The 27538-nt window shown below is 44.1% G+C and overlaps 2 protein-coding genes across 6 annotated transcripts in view; both read right to left on the bottom strand.

The window, feature by feature from the left end:
- Positions 1–1453: 1453 nt before the first annotated feature.
- Positions 1454–10848, bottom strand: ERI1 (exoribonuclease 1). 2 transcript variants are annotated; one of them, XM_053976342.1, is made up of 7 exons: positions 10611–10848; positions 9773–9943; positions 7456–7666; positions 6094–6177; positions 5320–5429; positions 4113–4227; positions 1454–2907 (listed from the first exon to the last, which is right to left on the bottom strand). In XM_053976342.1, exons 2-7 carry the CDS (start codon positions 9823–9825, stop codon positions 2665–2667), a joined length of 816 nt encoding a protein of 271 aa, XP_053832317.1. In that variant the 5' UTR covers positions 9826–9943; positions 10611–10848; the 3' UTR covers positions 1454–2664. The 2 variants fall into 2 exon arrangements, with proteins under 2 accessions (XP_053832317.1, XP_053832316.1); XM_053976341.1 differs by having other exon boundaries at positions 9773–9948; positions 10611–10782.
- A 1905-nt stretch (positions 10849–12753) lies between these two features.
- The window catches only part of MFHAS1 (multifunctional ROCO family signaling regulator 1), a 35190-nt gene continuing 20405 nt past the window's right edge, over positions 12754–27538 (bottom strand). The window contains exons 2-4 of one of the 4 annotated variants that reach the window (XR_008436738.1): positions 18409–18535; positions 16476–16915; positions 12754–14966 (exon numbers count right to left, since the gene is read on the bottom strand). Coding sequence is in view for 2 of the 4 variants with exons in the window: in XM_053975611.1 (XP_053831586.1) it covers positions 18405–18535 (131 nt within the window). In the remaining 2 variants the exon portion in view is untranslated. Of the gene's footprint in view, positions 16916–18379; positions 18536–27538 lie in introns of all 4 variants that reach the window. The other 3 variants (XR_008436739.1, XM_053975611.1, XM_053975610.1) reach the window with 3 other exon arrangements.

The raw sequence follows: 27538 nt of genomic DNA, 5'->3' as shown, positions 1-27538 counted from the left end.
TCCTCTAATAAATGAAAATATTCATTACAGCAGATGCTCTCAGCAAGCTTCTTTGGATGAACAAATGAGATCAACCTGAAAAAACACTGGCTGAATATGAGCATCACTAGTAAAATCACCAAACCATTTTTTTTTTTCCTTAAGTGCCTCCTTCCCCTGTGGTATGAAGTATCCAGGGAAATTTATTTCATTACTGAGTGTTGTGAACTAGTCACATGCATGGGATTTAAGCCATCCAGCCATGGCAATGTTGCTGGTCCACTAGAGAAGACAAATCATAAGCTGCGCTGATGCCAAGACCCCCAAGACTGTTGAAATAATCTCATGCTTTACAGACCAAATTCAGTACCTGACACGTTTAAAAATATGAAATTATTTTAGTAATTTTTTTTTTTACATTTCAAACAAATCAGCAAACATTGTTAAAATTCACTTCATCTCAAAATCACAGAATCAAATATTCTGTGAAAATACTTACACCTTACAGTTTTACATTAATCCATTAAAGATAAAATAGTATCTGGAATGATTCTACTGATTTCTGCTGCTCACTGATAGAAAACATCCAAACCTACTCAAGCAGTAAACAGAAAACAGTTATGATTTAACCCTTATCTCAAAATATATTTTTGAAGTTACTTAGCAAAAATAAACAACTCTGTACTTAAAATAAATTATGTACAATTACAACAGCTCTTAAGCTACCTATAGTATAATCTGTAAAAAAAAAGTTTCTCATTTGACTGTGAGCATGGTTCCAGACCTGTAAATAAAGAGTAGTGATAAAGTCTCTGGCTGCCACCATGCCCAGGGGAGATCTGCTGAACTAGACTCAATTTTGTCACAGAAACTTGCACAACAGTAAGTCAGACACAAAAAAGTAAATTACCACGGTACTTCAGAAAAAGAGGATACTACAGTTGCTACAGTGAAAAGCATGTATATAAGAATTTGCACAAAATAGGGGCTGACAGATAAATGGCATTTTAGAAGAAAGCATATCAGAGATTTATATTTTACCTTGTGAAAAACCATCAAGCAGGGCTACAAAAGGAAAAACAATTGTAAAGCTCAACAAAGTTCTCTACAAGAGAGAAACTATCTGCTTTCAGGAAAAAAAAAAACATTACAATAAAAAAACTTTCAGGGAAAAAAACAAAACATACCAAAAAACATAACTCTGAAGCAGTTATGACTGTCCAAATCTGTGACTCAAGAAAGAAATCATATGAAGCAACTGAGAATTGACTAATACTTCTCCCTCCTGCATGAATTTAAAATGGAAGTTTACACAGTTCCATTGATGCAGTTTAACAGTCAGAAGAGCAAAGCAGGGCTGGGAGGAGTTTGATCAGTCAAACAGTCAGTGTTCTTAACAAAGTTTATTAATTGGTTATTTTGTGTCCTGGATGTAGGTGGTAAAAAGGGTAAATTGTAATACAGGGATAGCAAATTTCTTTTTTTTTTTTCTTCAAACTTAGAGCAACCAAAATACATTATTCCACTTTTCAGAACAAGCCATTCTAATGCAAAGTTGATCACATTAATGGTGCACTTTGTAACAGCTCATGGAGACAAAGCAAATTTGGCCTCTTTTGTATATCATCTTATCTGAGGCCCGGGGAATAAGCAGAAGTTGCTAGCAATTAACTGTGGCCTTTCATAATAAAATTATATTAATCTTCCAATGCTAGATTTTGTAATAAAGGCATAACTTCATGGTGGCAGAAGCACAAGAAGATACCAAAAATAGCTGAACATGTCTTTAGCCATGAATGAGAAGCTTCTTGTTTCATTTTATGTAATAATCACAGAGCATGAAATTTTGACAACTTGGCATGTTTTGAACTTACTTTTACTTCACTCATTTTTAAGAGCAAATGGCTGATGATGTCTAAAAACAACATTAAATGAAGGGCAGCTATGTAGGAATAGGAGATGGGATCCTTAAAGTGAAAATCTAAAGAACCTTCTCTTTTGAAACAGAGGTTAGAGAAATACAATCATACTACATTAATGAAATTTTTATTCAACACCTAGCTCTTCCATTTGATGGGGAAATAGACAAACATATCCCTTAAAGAAGAACCCCAAACAACAGAGTACTCCTCTACTGCTTTAGAACTGATGAATGCACACCCATTTTTCCTAGACTTTGTAAAAAACCAAAAAATTGGTAGGAACCCTTAGCAGAGTGCCTTATCAGGAAGGGCCAGCCCAACCACTGCTCTTTCAGTTCTTCCAGGAATGGCTTATTTGTGTGCAATGAATAAGCAGATGCTAGATATCATTGGAGTACATCACAGTGAACAAATACTGCCCACAGGCTGGGGTGGAACAGCAGCACACAGGCCCAATCCCTCTTAGCAGGTGTTCAAATTACATGTTCTTAAAAGCTTAACACTTCATCTGGATTCCAGATATCAACCTCACTGCTAGCAAAGTTGGAAACAACAATGGAAATCATCAGTACAAAAAGAAATTGCTGTAATAGGCTTCAAAGAACAAACAGTTTCCATGCTCCTCTTTATTTCAACAGAGATGATTAGTTAAGGTGCTTTAGGATTCTGCATGGCAGACAAGCTGGCAGAGGTGGCCATTTAATAAGCTCTGGAGTCTTTAGCAGGTGTCTGAAGGCAGCTCCCGGGGCAGAGCCCTGAACTGCTAGTTTCTGTAGCGGGGCATCTGTGGAGCAGGGGCTCCCTCTAAGGGGACTGAGGAGGAGACTGTCATCAGCTGTCCACCGTGAATTCTCTCATTCACCCGCAGGTCACAGCCATCCTGAAGCATCCTTATAGCTATCCTTGCAATGTTTTTAGAGTCATCAAGTCCACTGTGAGGTCTCCCATCATAATTCATGCCCAGATTTTCAAGCATGATTGTCAGCTTGGTCTGGTTCCTAGGAACCTGATGGAGAAAGTGAGTAACATTCAAGGATTAGGTTTAGTACCAAGTCTTTTTAATCTAACACAGTGCAGTAGAAACACATGCAGATTTTAAGCCTACTTAAGTCACATATGACTTTCATGTTGCCTTCTGTCAGATCACTAACCATTTAACTTCAAAGCACCCTGGTGAGACAGACACTCTCATTTTTACAGAGAAGAAATAGTCAACAGGAGTTTGTCTAGACCTGGGATCATGTCAAGAGCCTCTGACCAGCATCAGCTCATGATACACTTGTGCTGGCAAGGGTGGAAGCCGTGACCTAGATAAGTTTAACTATCTTTATAAAAAACAAAAAACAGTGGCGTTGCAGAGGGAATCTGAGTTTGGTTTTCCTTTTAAATTCTAAGTGATTAAAGAAGCACCAAGTTCCTGATTCTCACTGGCATCAAGCTCCTGAATGCCTTCAACCTTCACAGGATCTGATCAGCAACCCTGATCAGCAACTTACAGCAACCCTGTAAGATTTGTCCAGCACAAAGTAAAGCTCTTCCCTTATTAAATGTTAATCTCTCTTTTATCTAGAGGTTACATTTACTATGAAAAGGCCCTTCAAAAGAAGACATTAGCTAGGCTGAAATCCCTTTAAAAAAATGTATTTTAGTGTAGGCTGATTGGGAATTTGCTAGAATCTCCAATAACTCATTTTATGGTAGTCTGACAGAAAGCAGCAAGATTCAGCACTTAGTATTACTTTTTAGTAATTAGTACTTATTATTTTTCTCTTGACAATTTGATTCCACTGTAGATACATGCTAATCTTTCTTTGCCTCCATTACACTGTCGAAAGTCAAGATTCTATGAGGGTAATGGTACAAATTAGTTTTGTAGTGTGTTGCATGAAAACAGGAAAAATAATCAAAAAATCAAGACTATTTTCAGCTGAACTGCTTGATCTAACAGGACTGGTATAACATTTTTAGACAATCCTTCAACGACCACAACCCGATTCTTAAAAACAAGATTAAAATCAAAATGCAGTAATTATATGATCTTCACTTAGTGGAGTGAGAGCTGCACATGAAACACATTTGAAAATCAGGCACCAGGTAACTAGTTTAAGTACTATAATTTTATACTACACAAGTAGAGATGACCAGCACAACATGTCATTCTAGATTTTTATATCAAAATTTCCCTTAAGAGAAACAGCAATTTGTACAAACCTTATAGAAGTTCCCATATGATTTGCGAATATTGATCCACTTTTTTGCAAAAGAAGGGTATTTGATACGGCTAATACGGCACTGGATGTTCAAAAATTTACTCATATCCCAAGATCTTAGAAAGTCAAAAGAGGAAAACATTAGTCATATATAATCCTCTGTTCTGCATATTGCACAGTGGTAGAACTAAAAGCTGTCTTGTCTCTGGTGATCAGTAGAATGAAAACAGTTTAGGAAAAGCTCGCTTGCTATAGTCCCGGTAAAGAATTTTTTGATATCAAATTGTTAATCATGGGGAAAAAAATAATGACAGGAGCAAGACTTTCACCAGGATAGTTTCAGGTCCACAACAGTTAGGACAAAAAATAGCAACAACGACTCCACCTACCACATCAACACTGAAAACTGCCAATAAATTAGATGCTTACACAGCCCTCGGGGAAGCAAGCGACACCTTAAATCTTCCTGATTATTTCAGTATGCATTTATCTCTCTACTTCAGGTAGGTTATTGAAACTAGACTGCACCTAGTTTTATGAGAAACCAGATCTCTATGAAAATATTAAGAAATCATAATCCTATTTATTTAGCAGCCTGCCTTCCTGAATGGAACCACCCCAACAAGTTTGTAAGCTGCAAGCTAAAGTACAGCTTTCTTTCCCCATCTCTTCTAGCTGTCTATGCAATCTCATCTACAGAGACTGCATATACACCTATACAACAGAGATTTCAATGCACCTATTTTCCTTAAGGAATTCACTGAGGGGATTCCTCTGGAGGGGAATTCCAGAGACGTTTAGGCCCAGTAATATAACCAGTCTTGGGTCAGCTTCGCTTTAGCATTTTCTTTTTTTAATTCACTGTTGCTTCCAAAGATAGCAATGTAATTATAGGTTAAAAATTAAAAATTGCAGAGTGTTGTTTTCAGGTATTATGTGCTGGATATAAATGGAGAATTACAGCAACAACAAAGTATAAAGTCTTCAGCAACACTCTGTTGCATACAGACCACTAGGAAAGAAACGGCGCCATCTGATGGATTTCATTTTGAATTGTTCAGTTGAGCTTTACCAATTTTACCAAAAGCTTCAAATCAAATAAAACCAGCAAAATGGCAATGTCCTGATTCATCTTTAGCAGTGCTCTCACAAATATTAAACATGGTTTTGCAGTTTTAGATTGGGCTGAAGGCTGCATAAGGACATACCCATCAGTCAACATGGAATAGCTGTACTTTGTTCCCAGTTCTCGTTGTCTCATCCACTCTATGACATTCTGCAGAACTTGAGAAAAAATATCAGCTTTATCAACAATGTCCTATGAGAACAGAAAAAAAAAACAAACAACAAAACAAAAAACCAACAAAGTAAGGAACATTTTTTCAGAAAAAAAAATCCCTCAGCATTAAGTGTATAAACTGTATCGGTATATGGGCAATTGAAAACTTGGCCTCATCAAAATCTTTATAAAACCAGATTACACATTAACAGATGACTGGACAGGTTTTTCTAAACTGAAAAAATAGCACCACAAAAGCACTGCTACAAGAGCCAACCTCCTAATAGCTTCTGTAAAGGTAACAATGTTAGTCCATAGTTGAACCTGGATTAAAACCTTTGAGATTGTTTCCCAGGCTCCTTCTTAAATTGCTTATCACAAGCCATTGCTATCCTCAGACTCTAAACTCTTCAGAACAAAAATATTAGGAGAGGAACTGATGCAATTCAAAAGGTGCTTTGCCCTACTAAAGATTAAATTTCTCCACATGAATTAAAAAGAGAATACTTTTCCCCACAAAATGACCAACTTAGTGAAATCAGCTCTGTGATAACTGGAAGAGGAAAAAAGCAAGGATTAAGAGAATAGGCCTTACAGAAAAATAACCATGAAAGACTACCATTTAAGGTTAGTAGTCTGAAAACATCAACAACACACCCCTTTTATTTCTATCTCTTCCTGAAGAAACAAAAGTGCAAATTACCTGGGTTATTCCTGTCAGACTGATGCAGAAGTCTGAAAGCTTGGGATTAATCTCTGGCTTCACGTATTGCTGAAAGGTATCCTCCTGTAACAGGAGAATCAATCTCTCAGCTGCAGCACACTATGCAGCCTGCAAGGCAACTTCTCTGGCTCACCTGCAGCCCAAAGGTGACAGCAGCTACTTGTCCTGCTGCAGGCAAAAAGGAGTGTGCATCTCCTGAGCCAGTAGGAGCCTCCTGACTGGCCATCATCAGATTCCTAATAGGACAGATAGCTTTCCAACCAGAACATGGCCTTCCTCTCAGCCAGTAGGCACCAAAGAGTGGGAATGTGGATTTAAGAGGGAAAAAGGACAGACTGCAAAAAAACAGAGGATTTGGGAAGAGTGAAAGTACGGAAAAAATAAGTGAGAGGCATGAGCAAAGCCTTATGTATTTTAGGTGGTATCTCTAAATGTTCACCTGCAATTCAAGGAAAGCAACCAGCCACACACCTCAGAAGCTTCAGGCAAGTCCTACACCTCTGGATGCCAGCCAGGCAGAGACAAACAAAATCTCACTCTGGGAAACTGAGCAACACAAGAGTGAAGACTGAAGGCAAATTCCATGGAAAAAATAAAGCCCCAAATCCCTGCAATCCTTTTTCTGCTGTTAAGTCATACATGCAGCTATACTTTATTGTAGCATCACAATGATTACTGGAAATCCTCTTCCCATTAAGAGTTCTTCATAAATGAACCATTAGGCAGAGGTGTGTGCACATCCTCTGTTTCACTTGGGTCACCCAATTTCAGTTAAGCAGCAGGTAGTTTATCCTAAAAGAAAGCTGGACTGGAACGGAGCACTTGAGGCTACCAAATGCTGGTAAGTATGTTTAAAATCAGGTTACACAGCTGTCAGTCTGTTTGGTACAATGTGGAAACAGCTGAGCCTGACAAGAAGTGGAGTTCACTCAACCTCACTTTCTAGACCTCTGCATTAGTGTCTTCTAGATTGCCTCACACAGGACCACAGAAATTGATCATTTTTGATTATGATGAATGCCTTGAGTCCTAGAAATAGATTTGTGGGCCTTAAAGCAGGGAAAGAAAGGGCAGGTGGGAACATACATGGACAACTGAGAAACTCTTATCAATAGAGGGGTCAACAGCAAGAGAATGATCTGCTTGGATGATCATTTGGAAAATGCTTTCAGAAGAGAAAGTTTTGTTTGTACCTTAGAGGCACAGAGGATAAACCCATATGAAAATAAAGTATGCTATTTTAATGAAGTTCAACATCTACTTAAAAACTAATCTAGACTTTCTGATGCAAACAAGTTGCTTCAAAGAATAGCAGACCAACACAGCCATTAGATCACTTACTATTTCCAGGGTACGCGTGTTTACTAAGACAACAGGAAATTCAATTATTTCATGTACAAATTCAGGCGGATTTCCTTCTTCACATGTTGCTTCAAAGTCAACGACACAGATGTAGTCATAGCAGCTGTCTCCACTAATGTGTTCCTTCTGCATCAGCTTCTGTTTCTTATAATAATTTTTCAATCTCTTTTTCAGTACATCTTTCACTCCTCTAAAGAAATAGGGAAAGTGACAAAGATCACACTCTTGTTTAATTATTTCCTTGTTGTAAAACTGAAGCTATATTTAACATTTGAAAGCTCAGCACTTATTAACCTCATTTTGAACACCAGCACATATGAAGCCTGATTTCCACTTTATCATAGAGGAGTGTTAGCCCCATTATCTACACTACATTAAACCCATTTTCTGGGATAACACAGAGGCTGTGATACCCCCCACAATACAATACCAGAGACAGACTGGGAAGCATAGTACAGAGACACTCTGCAGTCACCTCTGCTTCAGCCTTTCCAAAGCTCAGGTCTTTGGATATTACTCCTGGTTGACTTGTGGCCCTGGAAGAAGTACTGCTTCACCTGTATTCCCCTGTGTCCTCTATCTGAAGTGATTGATGCCCAAGGCCTTTCTGCATCAGTGGCATAGACAACACAGAATCCATCTTAAATGTGCACATTTTACATCTTTCTCAATTTAAATTTAAAATTGAGCTTGAATAACTCAATTAAAATAAAGTATTTGAGATTTCAGTTGTCAGAAAAACCTCCTGGTCAAGATCCTGCTTTTCAGGAGGTTTGTGGCTATAAATAAATTCACATGGCAAGCGATTGAAATTACTTACTGTGTCCTTTTAATATAAACATTTTAATATATGAGTGCATCTGCCAGAACTGCCATGTACCAAACCAGAGCCGAATAAATGAGGATAATTTACCCTTCCAAAGAAGTTATTTTCAAAATTATTCATTGCAAATGAAATCACAGAAGCTGTAAGAGATATGTGTAGCAAGTGGTATTATCAGAAAAGCAGCCCAGTGATCCATAAAGAAGAATTGAAATCAAACTACTAAACATGCATTTGAGAACATCAGCTGCTTCTGCAGAGATAACTCTTCTTCACTCTGGTTTATTGGTCTAGTTTAAGCCAATGACCAGTTCATTAAAAGTTGAGACAATATGGGAGCTGATGGAGGGGGAAATTACCTCTTTCTTCACCAAACTTATAAAAAAAGTTGAAATTAGGAAATTATTGTCTATCACAATAACCTCAAAGGAAAGGACGGTGTATGGTAATCTGCTCACATTAGAACTGATGCACTATTTGTTTAGAGATAAGACATAGTTATAACGACTAGTACATACGACTTGACTAACTTGAATATATTGACAAAAGAAACCTAGCTTTGGTAAAAGAGAAATTTTAAGCTTTCAGCGTTTACAACTAAATTAAAAAACTCATATAGAAAAATTATAACCTAAGAGAAGACCACAAACACAACACATACTATTTGAATTCTGCTTTCAAATTTTAAATCAGAGCAACTGCTAAATAGCTATAGAAATCTAATGTGTTTTACCAAAAATTTTCTCAAAAATTTTAAGATTTTCTCCTCATGAGACATTCAATTAATTTAACCAACCAACTCCCCACCACTACTTCCTCATTCCTGCTGCCTACAGAAACAACACACTATTTTTCTCAGCTGACCTTCTTCACAATATCTCAATATGTTGCCTGGCCACAGAATTATTAATTTTGCAGGTCATTTCCAGTACAGCAGGAACTACACTATACTCCCTTGCCTCTGCCCCAGTGAACACAAATACAGCTTATAATACATTCATTTTTTTTTTCACATTTTTCTAGCACATGTATTCAGAGTAGCAAACTCTCCATCTAAAGGTAGTTCTCCTCTGCAGTGATTAAATCCTCAGCCCCATGACCAGAGTTTGTAGCAAGTATCAGATCTGACAGGTACACTAAATAAAAATATGGATGTTCTGAAGCAAGTATGATGAGGGTCTGCAGCACCACCTGAGAACCACTGCAGTTCTTCTTTCCCCCTTGACCAAAAATTGATGAGAAGTACCTTACAGTTATGTATTCAAGCATTTCTTTGGGTTGCCAGTTGAGACAGCACACATTAAGCAGTGTACATTAATCCTACAACAAAAACTGCAACAAGATTGCACATAAAACAATTGGTGTCTGGTGCTGTGTCTGCTTTTCACTTTGTGCTGAGTTTTTAAACTTTAAAATAATCATCCCTCATGACTCTACTGCTCTCAAAGATAAATCAACATATTTACAAATAACCTGGTTTCAAGCTTGAACTCTGCGAGTTTACTTCTGAGCTCTTCTCTGGTCATTCTGTTGATATAACCATTGGTTATAGCGATTTCTTTGTAAATCGGATCACTGAAGTCGTTTGAACTGGCAGCTGAAGTTTTGCCATTAGTTTCTTGATCACCGATCTTATAATGCTGTCTACCCTAGAAGAAAGAGAAATCAGGAAGTCATTTAAGAAGCTCAAAACAAGATGCTTGCATGCGAGTATTTCACAGCTCGTTTTGCCACCAGAACGCAGTAAAGCGTCACACTGTTACACTTGTGATCAAACTGAGTGAACTAGCTTATAGAAAGGTAAGAGAATCAATACTGAAGCCTGCTCTGAAACAATATTTCCTAAACAGCAACAGAATAAAGGGACAGTAATGCCCGTGTCCTGAGCCATGTCGAATAGCAGCTCTTGGAGACAAAACTTGAATACGCATCCTAATCTCAACAGAAAGAGTTCTCTGGTGCAAACGGGCAAAGCCCTCACGAGCAGCGAGATTTCTCTCGATGACTGAATTAACCAGAATCCGCACTGACTGGGACACGCGGGCCGGTGCCCAATGCGTGCAAGATAAACAAAGCAATAAACGAGAGGAAAAACTACGGGCACTTCCCGGCTCCCGACTGCCGCTCGCGGCCTTCGCGGGGCCCACACACAGCGCGGCCGCGGGCGGGCCCGTGGCACCGGCGGCGCCCCTCGGGAGGGCGAGCCCCGGGCAGGGCCGGGCGGGCCGAGGCCCGAGGCGGGCGGGCAGCCGGGCCGCGGCCTCGGGCAGCACCGCCCGGCCGCACCGCCCCCGCCGCCCCGCGCACTCACCGGCGGCCGGGCTGCTGGAGCAGCCGCCGCCTCGTCCCGGGCGGCCTGCGGGCGGTTCTCTTTCTGCTCCTCCATGGCGGCGGCGGCGGCGGCGGGAACCGCGGCGGGGACGGCGGCCCGTCGGGGGCGGGAGAGCGCGCAGCCCGCCCCTGGGCGGAGCAGCGGCCCCGCCGCCGCCGCCGCGCTCGTGCGGCTCCGTGAGACCCGAGCAGCTGCGGCCGCGGCTCCCGGCGTTCCCGTCTGGCATCCAGCACTGTGGTGAGCATGTGCCACGCGTGCCCGGGCCGCCTCAGCCCCCGCTGTCCCGCCGGCCCTCGGCCCTGCCCCTCTGCAGCAGCACCGCCGCCTCCTGCGCCTGCCTCAGCCCTCCAGGGCTTCTGCCCAGCTGTCCCCCCGGGGCTTGGGCTCACGGCAGCTCTCTGGAACCTCTCTCCGTTTTACGGGAAACGTACATTGGGCAGACACATCATTTATGCCTCCGTCCTCCTTCTCATGGCACTGATTTTGCACAGAGCACCCAAAACACGAATCTGGAACACCCGTGGCGTGTTGGGTGCCAGGTCACAGCCAGGTCCCAGGATGTAGTTGACCCCCAGCCCCTTCCTGCCACGGAATTTGCCGTGCCTGCTGTTCCCCATATCCCTTTAATCCACAGTCAACGAGCAGGGTGAGGTGGGCTACACGAGACGTGTAAAGCTCTCTGGATCTTCTTGACCAGGAGGTGAAGGCAAAGCAGTGAAATCTCTCTGTCCATCACAGGTCAGTTTATTTTCTGCTGCTGCTTCGCATAATCCTGAAATGCCGTCCAGTATCCCTCAGTGATGGAGGCTGATGTGTATTGGCACCCAGCTAAAGCAAGCACGGAAACACCTCCACATCTGCCAGTCACTAAACAGCCCAGAATCTTCTCTCTGCCCTGCTGTGGCTGGGGCCCCAGTACCCACCCTCAGTCGGACCTCCCGTCTCACTCTGGCACACCAGCATCTCCTTGCAGATGATGACATCCCGTCCCCTAGACCTGCTGTGCAGCATTTGTCATCGTCGGGTGGGTGTGCCACAGAGGTCTGTCTCCTCCACACTGAGTGATGACAGAAGTGAGATCACACACAAGTGCTTGGGGCTATATGTGCATGTCCTGCTTTTCACTGGGATAGTTAGCTTTCTTGGAAGCTGGTGCAGCGCTGTGGTTTTTTTGGATTTAGTATGAGAATATTGTGGATAATACACTGATGATTTAGTTGTTGCTCAGTAGTGCTCACTCTAAGTCAAAGCCTTTCAGTTTCTCGTGCTCTGCCAGTGAGAAGGTGCACAAGCTGGGAGGGAGCATGGCCAGGACAGCTGACCTGAACTGGCCAAAGGGATATTCCATACTATGGAACATTTTGCTCAGTATATAAATGGAGGGGAGGAGGAGGAGTTGATTGGGAGCTGCTGATGCTCATCCCCCATCACTGGGGGAGGGGCTGGGCATCAGTCAGTGAGTTGTGTGCAACTGTACTGTGCATCACTCATCTTTCTTGGGTTTTATTTATCTCTCTTTCATTGCAATTACTATCATTAGTATTACTATATTTACTTTGCTTCCGTTATTAAACTGCTTTTAACCCATGGGTTTTACTTTTTTCCTATTTTCCTTCCTACCAGGAGGTGGTGGTGAGTGAGCAGCTGTGATGATGCTTAATTGCCAGACGGAGTCAAACTGCAGCAGTGGGAAGGGATTTGCTCCTATTTTTAATTCATCCTCCTGGTGCTGCCACAAATGCTCCTGTTGCCAAACGGAGGACCACCTACCTTACCACTCTGCCTCCAAAACCTGCTCTGAACATAAGCAGGAAACCAAGCTTTTCACAAATGCAAACAACATGGTACCAATGAGAGCCATTGAGCTGGCCTCACAAACCCATAAAACACCTTAAAAGGCAGTGGGTAAAAAAGCTGTTCCCCAGAAATCACCTGCCTTGCTAAAGTGGGCAGTGATTCACAGATACTAAATAAGGGACTCCATGCTCAGATTCACTCAACAGCAAATCTCTCCATGACTTAGCTACAGCACAGATCTACAGCTAGTGCAGACCCTTCCAGAGCTAGAGCCCAAGGAGGCACTGCAAGAGGAAAAACAAATCACACAGCCAGGACTCTCCTGGAGATTGAGATCACTTTTATTTTCAGTCATTTTGGCGAGGACATGTGGGCAAGTGGGGGTGTGGTGCGTGTATGTCTGGGCATGCATGTGTGTGTGTGTGCAGAGTCCTGCCCAGTGATGTAGATTATATGAATACCTGCAGTTACAGTCCATGAACTGAGCCATGAAGCTTGTGATGAGTGCTACACTGAGGCCCACTTGCTTGCCTCTTCTTGTGCTTACTGCAGTGCAGCATCTCCACCTCCCGGCACAGCTGTTCCAAGGATGCCAGCTCAAGATCCCATCCAAAGGGCGCGAGAGGAACTGAGCTCCGGGATCTGGCTCTGCAGGAGTGAGCCAGTGGATTTTCATCTCACTTAGTGAGCTCCTAAGTAACATTTGCAGTTCCATTTGACACAACCGTGTCTAACTCCTCACAGTGAGAAGCCTCAACTGCTTGGACAAACTTTAGCTGCCTCAGAGGTACAATGGGAAAGAGAACAGGGACCCCACATAAGTTTCAGTGCTACAGTACAGCCAAGCACATCTTGAGTTCCTGGGAAAGCAGCATCCAAATACACTACTGAGTTTTTACAGCCATCATGAAACTGTGGTATGGGGGATGCTGCAAGGGAGATGACCCATGCTTCTGCAGCCCCAGTCTCTTCTATCTGATCTGAGAGACCATAAGCCAGGGTAAATCCCAAACTAGCCTCTATTTCAGTTTAACTTTCTAAAGCTAAATCCCCCAAACTCAGAGCAGAGACAATGCAGAAAGAACAGCACTGCCATGAAAAGGAGACTAGTCAAAGGGATCCTGGCCCTGTGGCAGACTGGAAACAATCTTACTTCTCTGACCTTTTTGCTTATAGCAAAGTTAAAACAGAGGTGTCCCATCACCCAAGACCCTCTGCAGCTACCAGAAGTCTCAAAGTACTCCTGTAAGCCCTAAAATGACCTAGGTGTGCAGCATCACCCTTTGGGCTAACTCTCACCTCTACCTATTTGTATGCTGCTTAGGGACATGCAATTCCTCACATTACACAGACCCAGAAGGCGGCAAGGCTGCTATCCTGGGAGTTTGACTTGGACGGATGCAGTTTTGAATCCCAGGTTTTGCTTCAGAGTGTAACACAAGGTACTCCAGGACATATTCCAGCTGCTGAAAGTCCTGGAGTGCAAAGCAGCTCGCTAGATCTGCTTCCAAATCTGTCTGAACCAGTTTCAGCAGGAAATCAAAAACCGGTCAAGCAAGAGTTTGCAAACCAATAAGCAAAACCAGTACAATCATCTTGGGTGAAGTAGGCATCTAGTAGAATGCCAGGAGATTCTCCTCCTATTCCAAAGGAGTTAAATTCAGTGTCAGCTCCAGAGGGAGACAGCTGATGCCCCAATCCTTTCTGACCTCTTTATAATACATCTTCAGTAAAGGCTGCACAGTGCTCCACACAGAGGCCTTAGTCATTTCTAACAGTTTGGTAACTCCCTGAGCAGGGACAAGAACTGGAACACAATATATACTCTGAACTTAGGTATCTGCTCTTAGGGCACTGCATTCAAGCCCTCTTTCCTTGTGGCTTGATTCATGAAAAATGACAGATCCTTCAAAAATACAGGGCCCTCATCCCTGGGGCTGAGGGATATTAAGTGGGGTCTGAGGCAGGAGCTCAGCAAAGGGACGCTGTATGAGGATCCAAGGGTGCATCCTTAAAAGACAGCAACAGCAAAATCAAAAGTACTGTGAGTCGCTTGGTTTGGTTCTCCTGCATGGATCTCCCACCTGGCAACTGCAAAGGCGAGATGTTTCTGAACTGCATAGAAAATTAAATGGCTTTTGCATATTAAAAAAATTTGGATGAAAACACAGTTACACCAGTTACTAAACAGTGGGTGGATGAGCAATCACCGTTTCGCATTAAATAGACCCAACTAGACTGATCTCCATACTGCCACACTCCCGGCATTACGGCTTCAGTGCACAGCAGCAGCCCGAGTGCCTGCAAAGGCCAGGGAATGCTCCCACGGAGGTGGCACACCCTGGCAGGAGGGCTGCGGTCCCAAGGAGCAGGCTGTAAGATGTCTGCTCTGTCCTCTCACTCCTTCAATGCTCACGCATCCCAGACCAGATGGGCACACTGGGAAATAGGCATCCGGCTGGAAAAGGATTCCAGTTTGTGGTTTCTTTACAATGTGGTTTCCACGCAACTTCACAGCAACAAATCGCTAGTTTCTTCCTATGGAGAACGGAAAGAGAGGTGAGTAGCAGCACAACAGGAGGAGAAGGCCACCCAGCACAGGAGGTGACAGAAGGGAATGCTCTAACACAAGTTCTGCCTGTACCAGGCATGTTTCATGGGCAGCAAGACTCAGGACAAGGGAGTTTCCTAGCATTATTCCTGAGCACCATTCAAAGATCTCACCTCCCTTTCACCTCCTCCAGCCACCACAGACAATTCTGAGTCTCCAGTTTATCCACAGCAACACGGAAGCACAATCAATTAATGATTCTCACTGACGTAAGAAGGTTCATTGCCAGAGATAGCAGGTCAACACAGGAAATCTGAGCCCAAGCTACCCTCCCAAGCTGGAACGATACCCTGACGAGACAGGAAGCTGACGGAGCTGCCAGCTTTTATTTGGCAGTTTTTCCCCTTAAAGTAAGGTATATGGCTTGATTTCTTCCACCTGGCCTCTGGATCTCCTGCTGGAGTGGATTCTGCCCTGCTTTCCCAGCATTAAGTTCTTGCCAATGGGAAGATTTATGGCCTTGCACATAAGGCTGGTATTTGAAGGATCAGAAACCCGGAAATATCATCTGTGCAACTGCAGCAGGTCCCAACAGGACACATCACTCTTTTGCAGTGGTTGCAGGCCTGGCCAGCTCACATCCTGGTGGGCACTGCCTGCTGACCTGTATCACCCATCCCAGGTCTGCCATCACAGCCCAAAGGGTTAAGAGCTGTACATTAACACAAGTATTTTAAGTCCCTCATCTCTCAGACCTCCCCCACCATCTGATGAAGGGATCCTGGCTCTGGAAATGTCTGCCTCCTACTGATTTACATTAAATTAATATTTGCATGGAGCAGGACTCAGCACAGTTATCAGGGCTCAGCTGCAGGGCACAAACTAACAGCAACATCTTACAAGTCCTCAAAGCCACACAGTTGGGGGAGAAACCAGAACTTTGGTACCAGTGCTCAGCCTGCCCTTTCCCACATCTGGAGAGGGAAGATGGCTGCTCATGAAGCATAGATGCCAAGGTGAGCCCAAGGGGATTCGGGATCAGTTTGTACCACACAGCCACGCACTGCTTCACCAGATCTCTGCACAAAGATGCCTGTGGCTTTCCTAGGAGGATGACCAAGATCTAGATTTTTAGTGCTCCAGTGGACACAATGCACAGAGTACCACAATGGCAGTACCAGAGCACCCAGACATGGCAGACCAGCAGCTGTTCAGAGATAATGGTAACACTAGGGATAAGAAATAGCATGTGCCAGAGGCACACTGACTGCCCGGCTTTTGTCCCTGCATGATCACAGCACATCCTCACCACTTCATGGCACAACATATGTGAACGCACAGGGCAGGAAACATTTCCCAGCCTGCTTCTCTGCCAGCCTCCACTCAAGATTGCTGCATGGGACACAGCCAATTGTTTTGTGGTGGAGCAATTTTAAAGGCTTCACAGTACCAACCCACTCCCCAGCAAAGCTTTGGCCAACTGCCACAAAACTCACTTGTTCAGGAACAAATCCAGGGAATCCCGCTACAGCTCATTTCAAGAGACTTTCCTCCAAGCAGGTCTGAATTAAATGGTATACCAAGAACATTTTTACATTCATCATGAGATCCAAATGGGTTTTCAACACGCAATCAATGGGTCCACAGAAACCTATCCCCAGTGTTTTCCCTCTGGCCAGCGGCCCTGCCATCTGCAGCAAGCATTTTCCTTCATGCCTTGTCATCCCCAACCTCCAGATGACTTCATCCACTCCAGCCATGAGGCCCCCACCTGGGAGCTGCCCCTGCCCCACAGCATTTCTTTCAGGGTCCAAAGTCCAAAGTCCCGTTGATCCCTGTCAGCATCAACTCCACAACTGGAAAGATGGGAGCACTGCAGAGCATCAGCCATGTTCTGCCCGGTGGAAAACCTTTGGCACCAGCACTGACAGTTTATCTGGAAGAGAAAAGGATAAAGAAAAAGTAATATAGCAGGGTTAATAGTGCTTGTGATGAATAACCTAAGACACACGATTTTCTCTAGGTTTCTAAATAGGGAGGGTGAAATGAAGTAAAAGTAACACAGGCCTTTTTGAGAACACAAGTTTCCTGCCAGCAGAGTGACTGTGAAACTGGGACACAGTTAACAGACGTGGAAGGCAGACTAGAGGACAAGGAGGATTGGAGGCGTAGCCTGATAGCACAGTACAATAAAAATGGCACCTGCAGGTTAGAAATGTGCTGTGCCAAGTACACACAAAGGAGAACCAAATGAACAGGCAGTAATGACCTGTGGCTCAGGGGTATCTTTGTTTTCTGTCCCAGTGGGCACTTCAACCTCACCTTCACACACAGCTCAACAACCACCCATCACTGGAGCTATTCTCTGCCAGGAGTGGTATTTTGGAATGGGAGGGTACTGAACAGAGAGAACAGCATCTAAAGCTACTGTCAAGACACTGAAGTGAAAGTAACAGGCATTCACAGACAGTACAGCAGCACACACCAGCAAGACACTCAGCTGCTCCTATAAGCTCCCTACCAAACTCCCTTGTGCCACTCCAATTAGACAGACCACGGCTGAATTTCTGTTTTTCTGGAAAACCCATGCATCAAAAAGCCAAGGCATTGGCTGCTTTCATGAGTGTTGTTCCACATATTTTCCCATCACAATACAGCTCTGTTTTCTAAGCACATTCCCACTCTATGGAGTGAAGTACATATAATCTATAGATAGATATACACAAGAGGGTAGGGCTCCTCTCCAGGGGGACCTCACCAAGTTGGAGGACTGAACCAATAACAGTGCAGTAAAATTCAACAAGGACAAGTGTATAACTCTACTCCTACAACAGGACAACCCCATGCACCACCATAGCCTGGAGTCCTGCTGGCTTGAGATCTGGTGGAGAACATGTTGAACACAAGCCAGTAATGCATCTTATGGCAATGAAGCAAATAAAATAAAACAAAAATAAAATAAAAATAAAAAAATAAAAATAAATAAAATAAAATACTCAGATGGAACAAAAGGAAAGAAGTTCTGTCCCAGAATAAAGTCTGGAGAGATGGTAGCACCTCCATCCTTGTCATCCAAGGATGACACCCTCACCTATACAAGGTCCCAAGGAACCTGACCTGCCTGTGCGAGTGGTCCTGCTTGAGAAGGGGGTGTACAGAAATCTCTTGAGGTCCCATCCTACCAAAACCCACCTATGACTGCATTATCTCCTGATCTTACATCTGCCACAACACAGCTCAGAGAACACCTCAGCCCATTTCACTGTACTTCTTATCTTCTGAGTGGGCTGCCTATAGCCACAAATAATTAGAACAGTCCCCAGGTTGTGGGGCTGCTACCTTCCAGAAAGAAGTGCTTAGTGAGGGCATGTTTTACGTAGGCTTTCTGGTGTCTACTGACAGGGGAATAGGTCTGCTTTCTGGTCTCACTTGGAACAAGGGCTGATCACAGTAGGAGTGGGGGGGTAAACCAAGGCAACATTAACTCGCTCGCTGCCGTTCTTGGGACAGATGATCTCCGTCAGTCCCTCTGGTCTTGGCTGACTCAGCAGTTCTCCTGTGAATAAAGGAAAAGAGTGAAAAATTTTAAGCATCAGCAAGGCAATTTTTGCATTTAGTATGCCCTTCCTCACCCCCTCACCTGCTAAACATCCATGAGTGATGCAGGTGAGCACTGCAAGAGGGCTTACTGGTCCTGCAACACAAGCAGGTCCCATACATATAACCATGGTGAGTGTCCTGAGTACAGCTTGGAGACAGGCTGCTCCCCACACACATAACATCTCCCATCTTTCCAGTCTCTGCTTTGAATCACTGCACACAGCCTCAAGAGCTCCTTAGGGATTCATAGCATCTAGATGGAAGACTCCCTAATGCCTCTCTCCCTGGGTACATTTACCACAACTCCTATGGGACTGCTGCTGCATCCTGTCAGGACCCTTGGCTATGCTATACTCTGCTGAGCATGCAAATTCCAGCTCCCAGCTGTCAGCTCTTCCATAATGGAGGCAATACGAGCTCTGTATTGAGTCAGTAGCAATGGGGGGCTCTCACAACGCCTGGTATCCCTCTGTGAAACGAGTTGCATCAGCTCCGCTGTTCAAGTGCCAAGTTGGCAGCTCCTCACTGCTGGCACCCTTGCAGAATGTAGTTCAGGGCAAGACACAGGTCAGCACAGTGAGAGGGGAAAGCCAGTTGCTGAGATGTGCCCAGCCCTGGGGAACACTCCCCAACAGCTTGCTCAGAGCAAATCAAGTTTCCTCCTGGCTCTATTCTACACATGACTGGCCCCAGTAAGGCAGATCCCCCAGCCATCAACATGCCATCTCCTCAGAGTAGTCCACCTACAGCTTAGACACCCAACAGCACCAGAAACACCTCTTGATACCTGTCTGGGAGGTAGGGTTGGCTCTCAAAGGCAATATGGGATGACTAGCAAGGGCTCAATTCTTCTGAGTTTGCCTGCATGGGTGCCAAACAGACCTACCCAAAGCAGAGGCACCAGGTCACATCCGGCTTGATCAGTGACTTTCTTTACAGAGGCAGGCCAGCTGTAAGTGGGCTGCAGCCATAGGTCCACACAAAACTCTCTGGACCCATCAATCAAGCAGCCACTGCAAGCTGTCCCCATTTCCACTAAAACACTCAAGACAGATGGTCCTTGGACTCCTCTATTTTTAAATGCACTTGCAATAAATTCCTCTACTGTTAAAGAACATCAGAAAATGTCTCTTTCTGTCTAGTGACTATTGCCAGGCACTCCTGGAAAAACAGAAAAGAAATCACACTTTAAAGTACTGCTCAGCCTGTGCAGCAATAGCATAACAGGCTGCCCCATCACGGGGCATGAAGCCCTACAAATGGTGCTTTCCTCTTCTCCTTCCCTGTTCTGCTTCTCTTCTCACTTTCAGAAAACAGCATGTCATTTCATATCGTGAAAACAGAGGGAAGGGCTTGGCAAGGAATACGCACAGCTCCCCATGAGAGATACTTGTAGGGCCAGCAATTCCAGTTTGCTCCCATAGTCTGCAGTCTGAATTCACATTAGTTTGAGTATCTCCCCTCACCTCACACCTACACTTAAACCTGAACTGGCAGAGCAGCTTTTAAGTGAGGAAGATGCATCTTCCAAACCAGAAGAAATGTGATGGCATTTGCAATTCAAAGTCTACAAGGCAGCGTCTTCAATTACATGAGCTGTCATATTTTGAAAACAGCATTGCACCCCATCAAGCATGTACACCACAGGGCTCCAGCTCCCAACAATTCCCAGGTTTCCAACCCTAGGCTGACTTCCAAACTGCAGTACTGATAACTGTACTGAAAGCACTATCTCTGAAAAACGAGTCACAAAATCAGTGCACCATTATGCACTTTAAAGACAGGGCTAATATCCACTAGATCTTAAATCAGAGGAGTGCAATAAGACTGGTCTGTCTGCTTGAGCCTTCATTCTATTTCCATCTTCTCACTTCAGAAATACTTAGATGGTGATCTCTCACACACAGGAGACTGCTGTAGGGTAAAATAGATGTCTGATTTGCAGGCAAAACCCTTGCCATGGCTCTTCAGTCACCCTCCTTTTCTTCATGGCTTTACCTTCCTCTCTAGGCTGTCTTTGGGATAAAGCTCACCTTACCCTGTACCCAGCCCCAACGAAATCTCTTCCAGCCCCACTCCCATTTCCTGCTGACATACATGCTGCTCCCCAGTAGAAAGACTCTTCTTACAATTTCTCAGTAAGACATATCACGCACCAAATGGACAGAGGTCACCTGTGCATCCTTACTATTCATCCCCCTTTCAGATAAAAGGTATCCTGCTGCTTTTATCCCCTTTTATCCTACTATTCTTATCCCCTTCTCACTGCAAACTGGTCATCTTTGCTGCACAAATTCATCACAATACTAAACTAGGTATAACTATCTAAATCACACCTCATATCACTACTGAATAAAAGCCAGTGCAAATGCCATTATAATATGCACTGTAATGTATGCTATAACAAACTAACATTGAGACACCCTACTTGGATACAACCCTCCAGGCCCAGAATCTCTTAGAGGTTTCAGAAACCTTGTATTTCTATTCAGAAATTATTCAATCTGTAGGAGATTTGGGCCACAGCAGGATGGGAAAGAGGAGATCCAATGAGGTATTGGACTGATTGATACAAAAGGTGGTTGGCATGGGGAGGTGTTTGCTTGGCTTAATTGCTAAGTTTAAGTGTAGTTTAAATGTAGCACCTTGTGTCTGCAGAACTTGCAGACAACTTGTTCAACATACAGACTGTATTTTGCACATTCCTCTGTAAGCATGTCACAAATTTTACTGGAAACCTCAATTCTCTCTGCCCTCTCTGAAAGATTGCCTGCAATAGCACACACACAACCACAAAGCTTATCTTAGTCTCAACATGGACTTAGTTTTAATGTTAATTTCCACAGAAGCCAATAAGGTTTTAACCAAAACTCCAACTACTTTGTCTTAAGGCTAATGACAGTCAAGTGTGTGAAGAACAACTTCCATTTTTCAGTAGACAAATCTGCATGACTAAGATTATTAATCTGATTTAAGAGTATGAGCCCTATTTTTAAGGGCACTTTAAGGCTGGGTACTTGATGATAAAAGCCTGATGTTTAGATGCATCTAAATCCCAGATCAGTTGATAGTAGAGAGGCACCTGCCAAGCCTGGTTAAAAGCACCTGCAAACAGAGAGCAAATGCTTGAGAAGATGCTCCTTTGCTGCCTCTCATTTGCAATGGCACAAATGGTGCAGAAAAGTTGTATCTGTCCCATGACCACTCTCCTGGTGTTTTGGCACAGAAATTGGTCTCCACAACTTGGTAAAACATGCTGCCCAGCAAGTTAAGGTTGAGGCACAAACCAAGATCCTGTCATGAAACTACCATGGTCAGTTTGGCTGCTGCCATAAGTTGGTTTGTAAACTCCCCCAGGCAGATGGGCTGAGCGAGTCATGCTGCCCACATCATTTAAAGGAAATGTGCTACACCTGGGCAGTTGCAGGGAAAGGCAGGAACAAACCTTCACCCTTTCTCAGAGCTCTTCCAGAAAGGCCTGTTTCCTTTCAGCATTAGACAGCTCACCTGAAGCAGTTATTTCTATGTCAGCAAGATGTTCTTCACTGCCACTGTTTTATGCCAGAACACACACAGGCACAGGCTCACTCAAAGCTCATGTCAGTGATCAGACTCATGCATACTGCAAAGCACACTTCTCTGGCCTTTAGAAAATACCCGTGAAATGCCAGATACCCGTGACAAATCAGAGAGCTAGGAGAGAGGCTGACAGCAAGAAAAGCGAGTACTTGTAGCAGTGTTTGGTTACTCCATGCTGGCAGCCAGACAGTGTCAGCTGTAAGCCTACTTGGCTGCCTAACAGAGAGGAAGGTTTGCATGCAGGAAGAAAATCCCACCTAGACCACCTGCCTTCATGCAGTTCCCACTGCAGTGGCTGTGATAAGTGGCCCAAGGTTCCCCATTCAAGTATCAAGAATCTGCTGCAAGGGCATAGGGATGAGATACTCTAATCCAGCCTATCATGCCATCTCTTTCTCAGAGCTCCCAGGACAGTACATTTGCACAGTATCAGCCTGATGATATTTATCATTTTCATGCCGTCAGGATCTGGGCCCCATTGGGACAAACAGCCAGCAGTGGATGAGCAAGACCTGACCCCAGCTCTATGGTGCTGCTCCTCTCTCTCCAGTCTGGCAGGGACCTTGAGGATATATTGCTCATGCTTTACAACAAGGGCATGACAGCCAAAACCAAGCTGTTCCTACATCTTGCCCTGCTTCAGCACTGACCTACTTACTCCATCATATATCCTAGAGCTGCTCCAACCAAGGACCTACTGGATTTTGCAGCCTCATATGTTCTCTTACCCTAAATCCTTTCTCACTCTTCCTCCTTGCTGAAGGCCTTCCAAGACAAACCACTGCAAGTGAGGTTGACTGGAGATAGACTTTACATCACAGCCTCAAATGCTTCTCTGTCAAGCCTCCTTTGACTAATCTTTGCTTGTGACATCTCTCAGCATCACGTTCAGCAGTCATGCCTTCAGAAGAATAGAGAATAGAACACTTCAACACTGCCTGCATACCCAAAGCACATGCCTCATGCTTGGTTTCCAACAGCAGTCAGAAAACAGGGCTCACATGAGGGCCCTGGCTCTCACAACACCCCTCTGCATTGCATGCAGTCCCATCCACTTTCATCCATACAACTGCAAAGAAATTGGGGCTGGAGAAGCTACAGCTTCTGTGTCTGGCTGTTTGTTGTTTTAAGGTTCAATAGCTGGAGCACTTACACAATTACATCAAAGCTGTCACAGAGGCAGGGTGAGATGAATACCCATGTGCACAGATTTCCCCTTCTGCTTTAAGTGCAGGAAACGCCCTCACACACTGGGACTTTGCAGCCAGCTCTAGAAGAAATCTTCCAGGAGTTTTGGCAGAAGGGAAGGAGATGGTGTCTCACAACGAGCTTGCATCTACTCCACACTGTTTAAATATTCTTTGCTTAGATGAAACTAATTACTTGCTTCATACAAATGTTGCTGTGCATGACACACAAGCTTATTCTCAAGCACTGTGCACAGAAAATACTGCTCTGCACTGGTATGAATTTTTAATATGCTCCTTCCAGCACTGGCTGCATGTCACGCACAAAAATATTCCCCAGAAAGACAGAACACTGCACTTGATTTATTTCTGGAGTCCTGAGCGGCCTGATCTACCCAGCCTGCTTGAGACAGAGGGCTGGATAAAGACCTCCAAGTTAGGATTTAATATTTTTTCTCACTGAAGGTCATTCTCCTGAAAAGAGCAAAGCAGGGTGAAATGCACATTATGAACAAAAGTTTCATAGCCTCATGTTGCAGTCCCCAGTCAGAGGAGCTTAGAACTAGCAAACAAAATCAACAACAACAAAAGAAAAAAAAAAAAAAACAAAAAAAAAAAAAAAAAAAAAAAAAAAACAAAAAAACAAAACATCCCCATCTGTTGAAGAGCCCTACTGGGAGAGACTGCTGGGCAAAATAGGCAACAGAGGAGAAAAACTGTGTTGGTAAGTAATGATCACAATAGCAGGCTGGTGAGCAGAACCACCCATCAGGTAAAGCACATGCCTAGGTACAAATGAGCCTGGGATTTGATATAGTTTTAAAAGAAAAGGAAGGCTTGAAAACAAAAAGAAAGATTGCTCTGGAGATGTGAAGTGGGAAGGGCAGCCAGTTGCAAGACAAAGGACTAGCCTACAGAGGTGAGTCCCCCAAGACCAGAAGCTGATAGCACAGAGAAAAGGGTGCAGAGAGGAAGGGTCAGAGCTTTACACAATATGCAACAGGAACCAATTTCTCCTTTGAAGGGTTCAAGACCAAAAATATTAACAGCTTCCTTAAGCACAGAGCAGTCTCCTGTGGCTGCCCAGCTCCAATCTAGAGCATTACAACTGCTAGAGGGGCAGGCTCAGCCTTGGCTGATCCAAGCACTGGACAACTTTCTAGCCCCTGCATTCACAGCATCAGCTGTCTCTTGAGACAGCACCGCATCTCTAGGCCTCACAGCTCTGACTGTGGACATATATATGGCTCACCTTGCATACTTTCCCCAAAATGGCTGCACAAGAAATTGTTTTCTCAAGGCTCTTAGGTCATGTGAGGTGAAGGAAACACAAAACAAGCTTTGGAAACAGACAGCATGCTTCTCAGCTTGGAGCTGACAGGTCAAGCTTCAGAACCCAGAGCTGCATTTCCCCAGGCCCGGAACCCTGGAGGTGCTGCAGAAGCTGGGCTCTGCTCAGCTCAAGCCTAGGCAGCTTTTCCCCCAGCAGCTGAGATCACCCTGCACTTTACCTCCTACCTAAGGAGCTACCACGCTAATTACCCTGGCAGGAAGCCCAGGGCTGTGCCAAAGGCTAAGGTGCTCTGCAAGGCCTGTCCAGGAGACACAGGCAGACAGATGCTGTACCTGGCAATCACTAACTCTATTTTCTGCCACTCAGGAAATGGGAGAGTCACACAAACACCAGCTATGGTCAGAAAGGCTTAAGGGAGTTAAATACACTCCATGTTCCCCAAGTCATTATAGGGTCAGCTAGCTCTTAACGCATCACTGTCACAGCAAAAGAGGACATTGACACACCTGAGCATTTGCAAAAGCTCTGGGGAAACCCTTGGCACTGGACTGAGCACATCTCTGGGGGAAGAACTTGAGTGGAAAGTGTTCTGGATATTCCACTCAACAGCTACAGGGGGTTAATTATTCAAATTCAAAATACCAAATTACAACTCCCACACTAGTTTTTCCCTCATAAGTTATTTGAGATAATCCCTTACCAGTGTGGCCGTACAAGGCTTCCAAGTACAAAACTTGGAAAACTCTATGTTTTCCCAAAACATTAGTTAATGATATTTTTCTCAGGCACATAGAAATTAACTATAGTTATAAATGGAATTCAATTAAAATCAAATTTAAAATCCCCTTACATTCCCCAAACCACACAATTTAGTACTTCCCATCTGCAGACTCACAAACAAATGCAGAGAGCAGTAAATGATCAAAACAGCTCCATCAAAATAACTCCAGGAGCAGTCGCGAAAGTTGGAGCCTTCCGTCTCCTGCTGGCAGTGGGAAATAAGCAGTTCTGAGGAATAAAAGATGGTTGCCATCTAACCTGCTCCTAAGCCAGTGTGGGTAAGTGACTGACCATCAATGTGGCTGCACAATGAATGCAACTTCTCTCTCCTCCTTCTGCAGTCCATGAGATACTGAGTGCAGACAGAATGTATGCCAGGTAACAGTGACATCTCAGCAAATTGCCATGAGGAGAGAGGGCTGTGACTTTTGACACTACTGCGCCTTCCAAAAAGATGAGGAAAGGGGATGAATGAGATGCCGTTTCTCCACTCTGTTCCATCAAACTCAATATATTTCAAATAGTATTTCACAATGAGTAGCCTCCCATGTCCAGCTTCATCTCTATCTCTTCTGTTAGGCACTCCATCTCTCTTCTCCCTGTGCACTAGGAAAGGTGGGAACAAGCCATCTCTTCCCATTAGTGACCAGAGGAGCCAATGGAGAAAGGACGTGACCAAAGGGGACAAGAAAACAGCACAGCATAAAGTCTTAGAAAAATGAGAGGGGGCACTGAGAAAAGATTGAGAAAATAAAACATCCTTCAAATTGCTGAATGTTTTGCTGTCCTAATATCTGAAAAGCTTTTTGAATTGTCAGGCTGCAACACAGCACTTTCTGACAACTGCAATACAAAGCCATGAAAAATTGATTTGCTTCATTAACATTTTAGGACCTTATTAGCTGGAACGAAATTGACTGTCAAGGCATTTTAAGGGAGAGTCATGGTGTAATGAGCTCAGTGCGAATTATCCTCATCCCAGAATAGAAACAGGCCTGGTCACTGGGTAACCAAGTCCAGAATCTACCTTTTGGTTATTTTTAATTCCACCCCTTCAGCCATATCTGCCATAAGCACTTTTTCAGTTTGCCAAGGCAAGGCACCAGCTGAAGAGAAAGCTGCAGCCAGCCCCAACCTGTCTATTCTCACCCAGTAACAGTGAGGGACAACTGCACACAGAGTGTTCCATCTAATGCCTGAACACTAGACACCACTGGCTGCAGACAGACCAGACAGCAACAATTCCCACCAGTCTCAGCCCATCTTTCCAAACAGTAGTTTCAAAGCTATTACTCCTCCATCACAAAGGAGATGCTGACCCTTTTTTCATGTGGATGATCAACACACTGCAGGTCCAACTAAATGGAAAAAAAAAAAAAAAAAGCAGTTTAAAGGAGTTCTCAAAGCCATTACTATTGATAAACAGTTAACAGGCAGGGTCCACTGAAGTCTGCAGGGAGTACCAGGACTTGTCTCCATCCTGCTACCTCTGTCTCTCTGTGTTTAGGTCACAACACATTAATAGGTAGCCATGTGAAAAGCCAGCCCCCAGAGCAGGCTGTACAAGACTCAGTCCCACGGACTTCCAGCCTTATGCAAATGATGAGACAGAGCCAAGACTCCGCCTGCCCTTTTGCTAAATTCAGAGAATTAGTCAAGTCTGCGAGACATATTTCCTCACAATCGTCTAGCTACTAATATTGCACCCAGAACTGGCTGATTGGTTTCTGCCTGCTCCAATACAAAAACTAGAAAGCCTTAATGCAGGTACTACATGGTGCACTTGAGGAAAAGCAAAAGGAAGCACCTGATGCAGACTGCTGCAACACAAGGGTTCACAAGCAGACCAGACTATTAACTGGCAAAGTGTCCTTAAGCATTACTAAAGAGACAAATCCATGTGCTGATGTCATCTGCTGATGACAGACTAAGGCTGGGAGAGCGCTTGAGACAAGTTTTTTCCCCTGTTGGCTTGCTCCTTCCTCGCAAGATGTCCATGCATGCCATGGTTGAAGGTAGGATCCTGGCTAGGAAGCCCCTCTTCTGGAAGTTGACAGGTGTCCAGCTGGTAAGTGAAAATTTTTGAGTTTTTCCTTGTAGCAACTTTTTACACTCTGCC

The sequence above is a fragment of the Vidua macroura genome, chromosome 4, assembly GCF_024509145.1.
Source record: "Vidua macroura isolate BioBank_ID:100142 chromosome 4, ASM2450914v1, whole genome shotgun sequence".
Lineage (NCBI taxonomy): Eukaryota > Metazoa > Chordata > Aves > Passeriformes > Viduidae > Vidua > Vidua macroura.
Note: the sequence above shows the minus strand (reverse complement) of the source record. Positions and strands in the feature narration are given on the sequence as shown.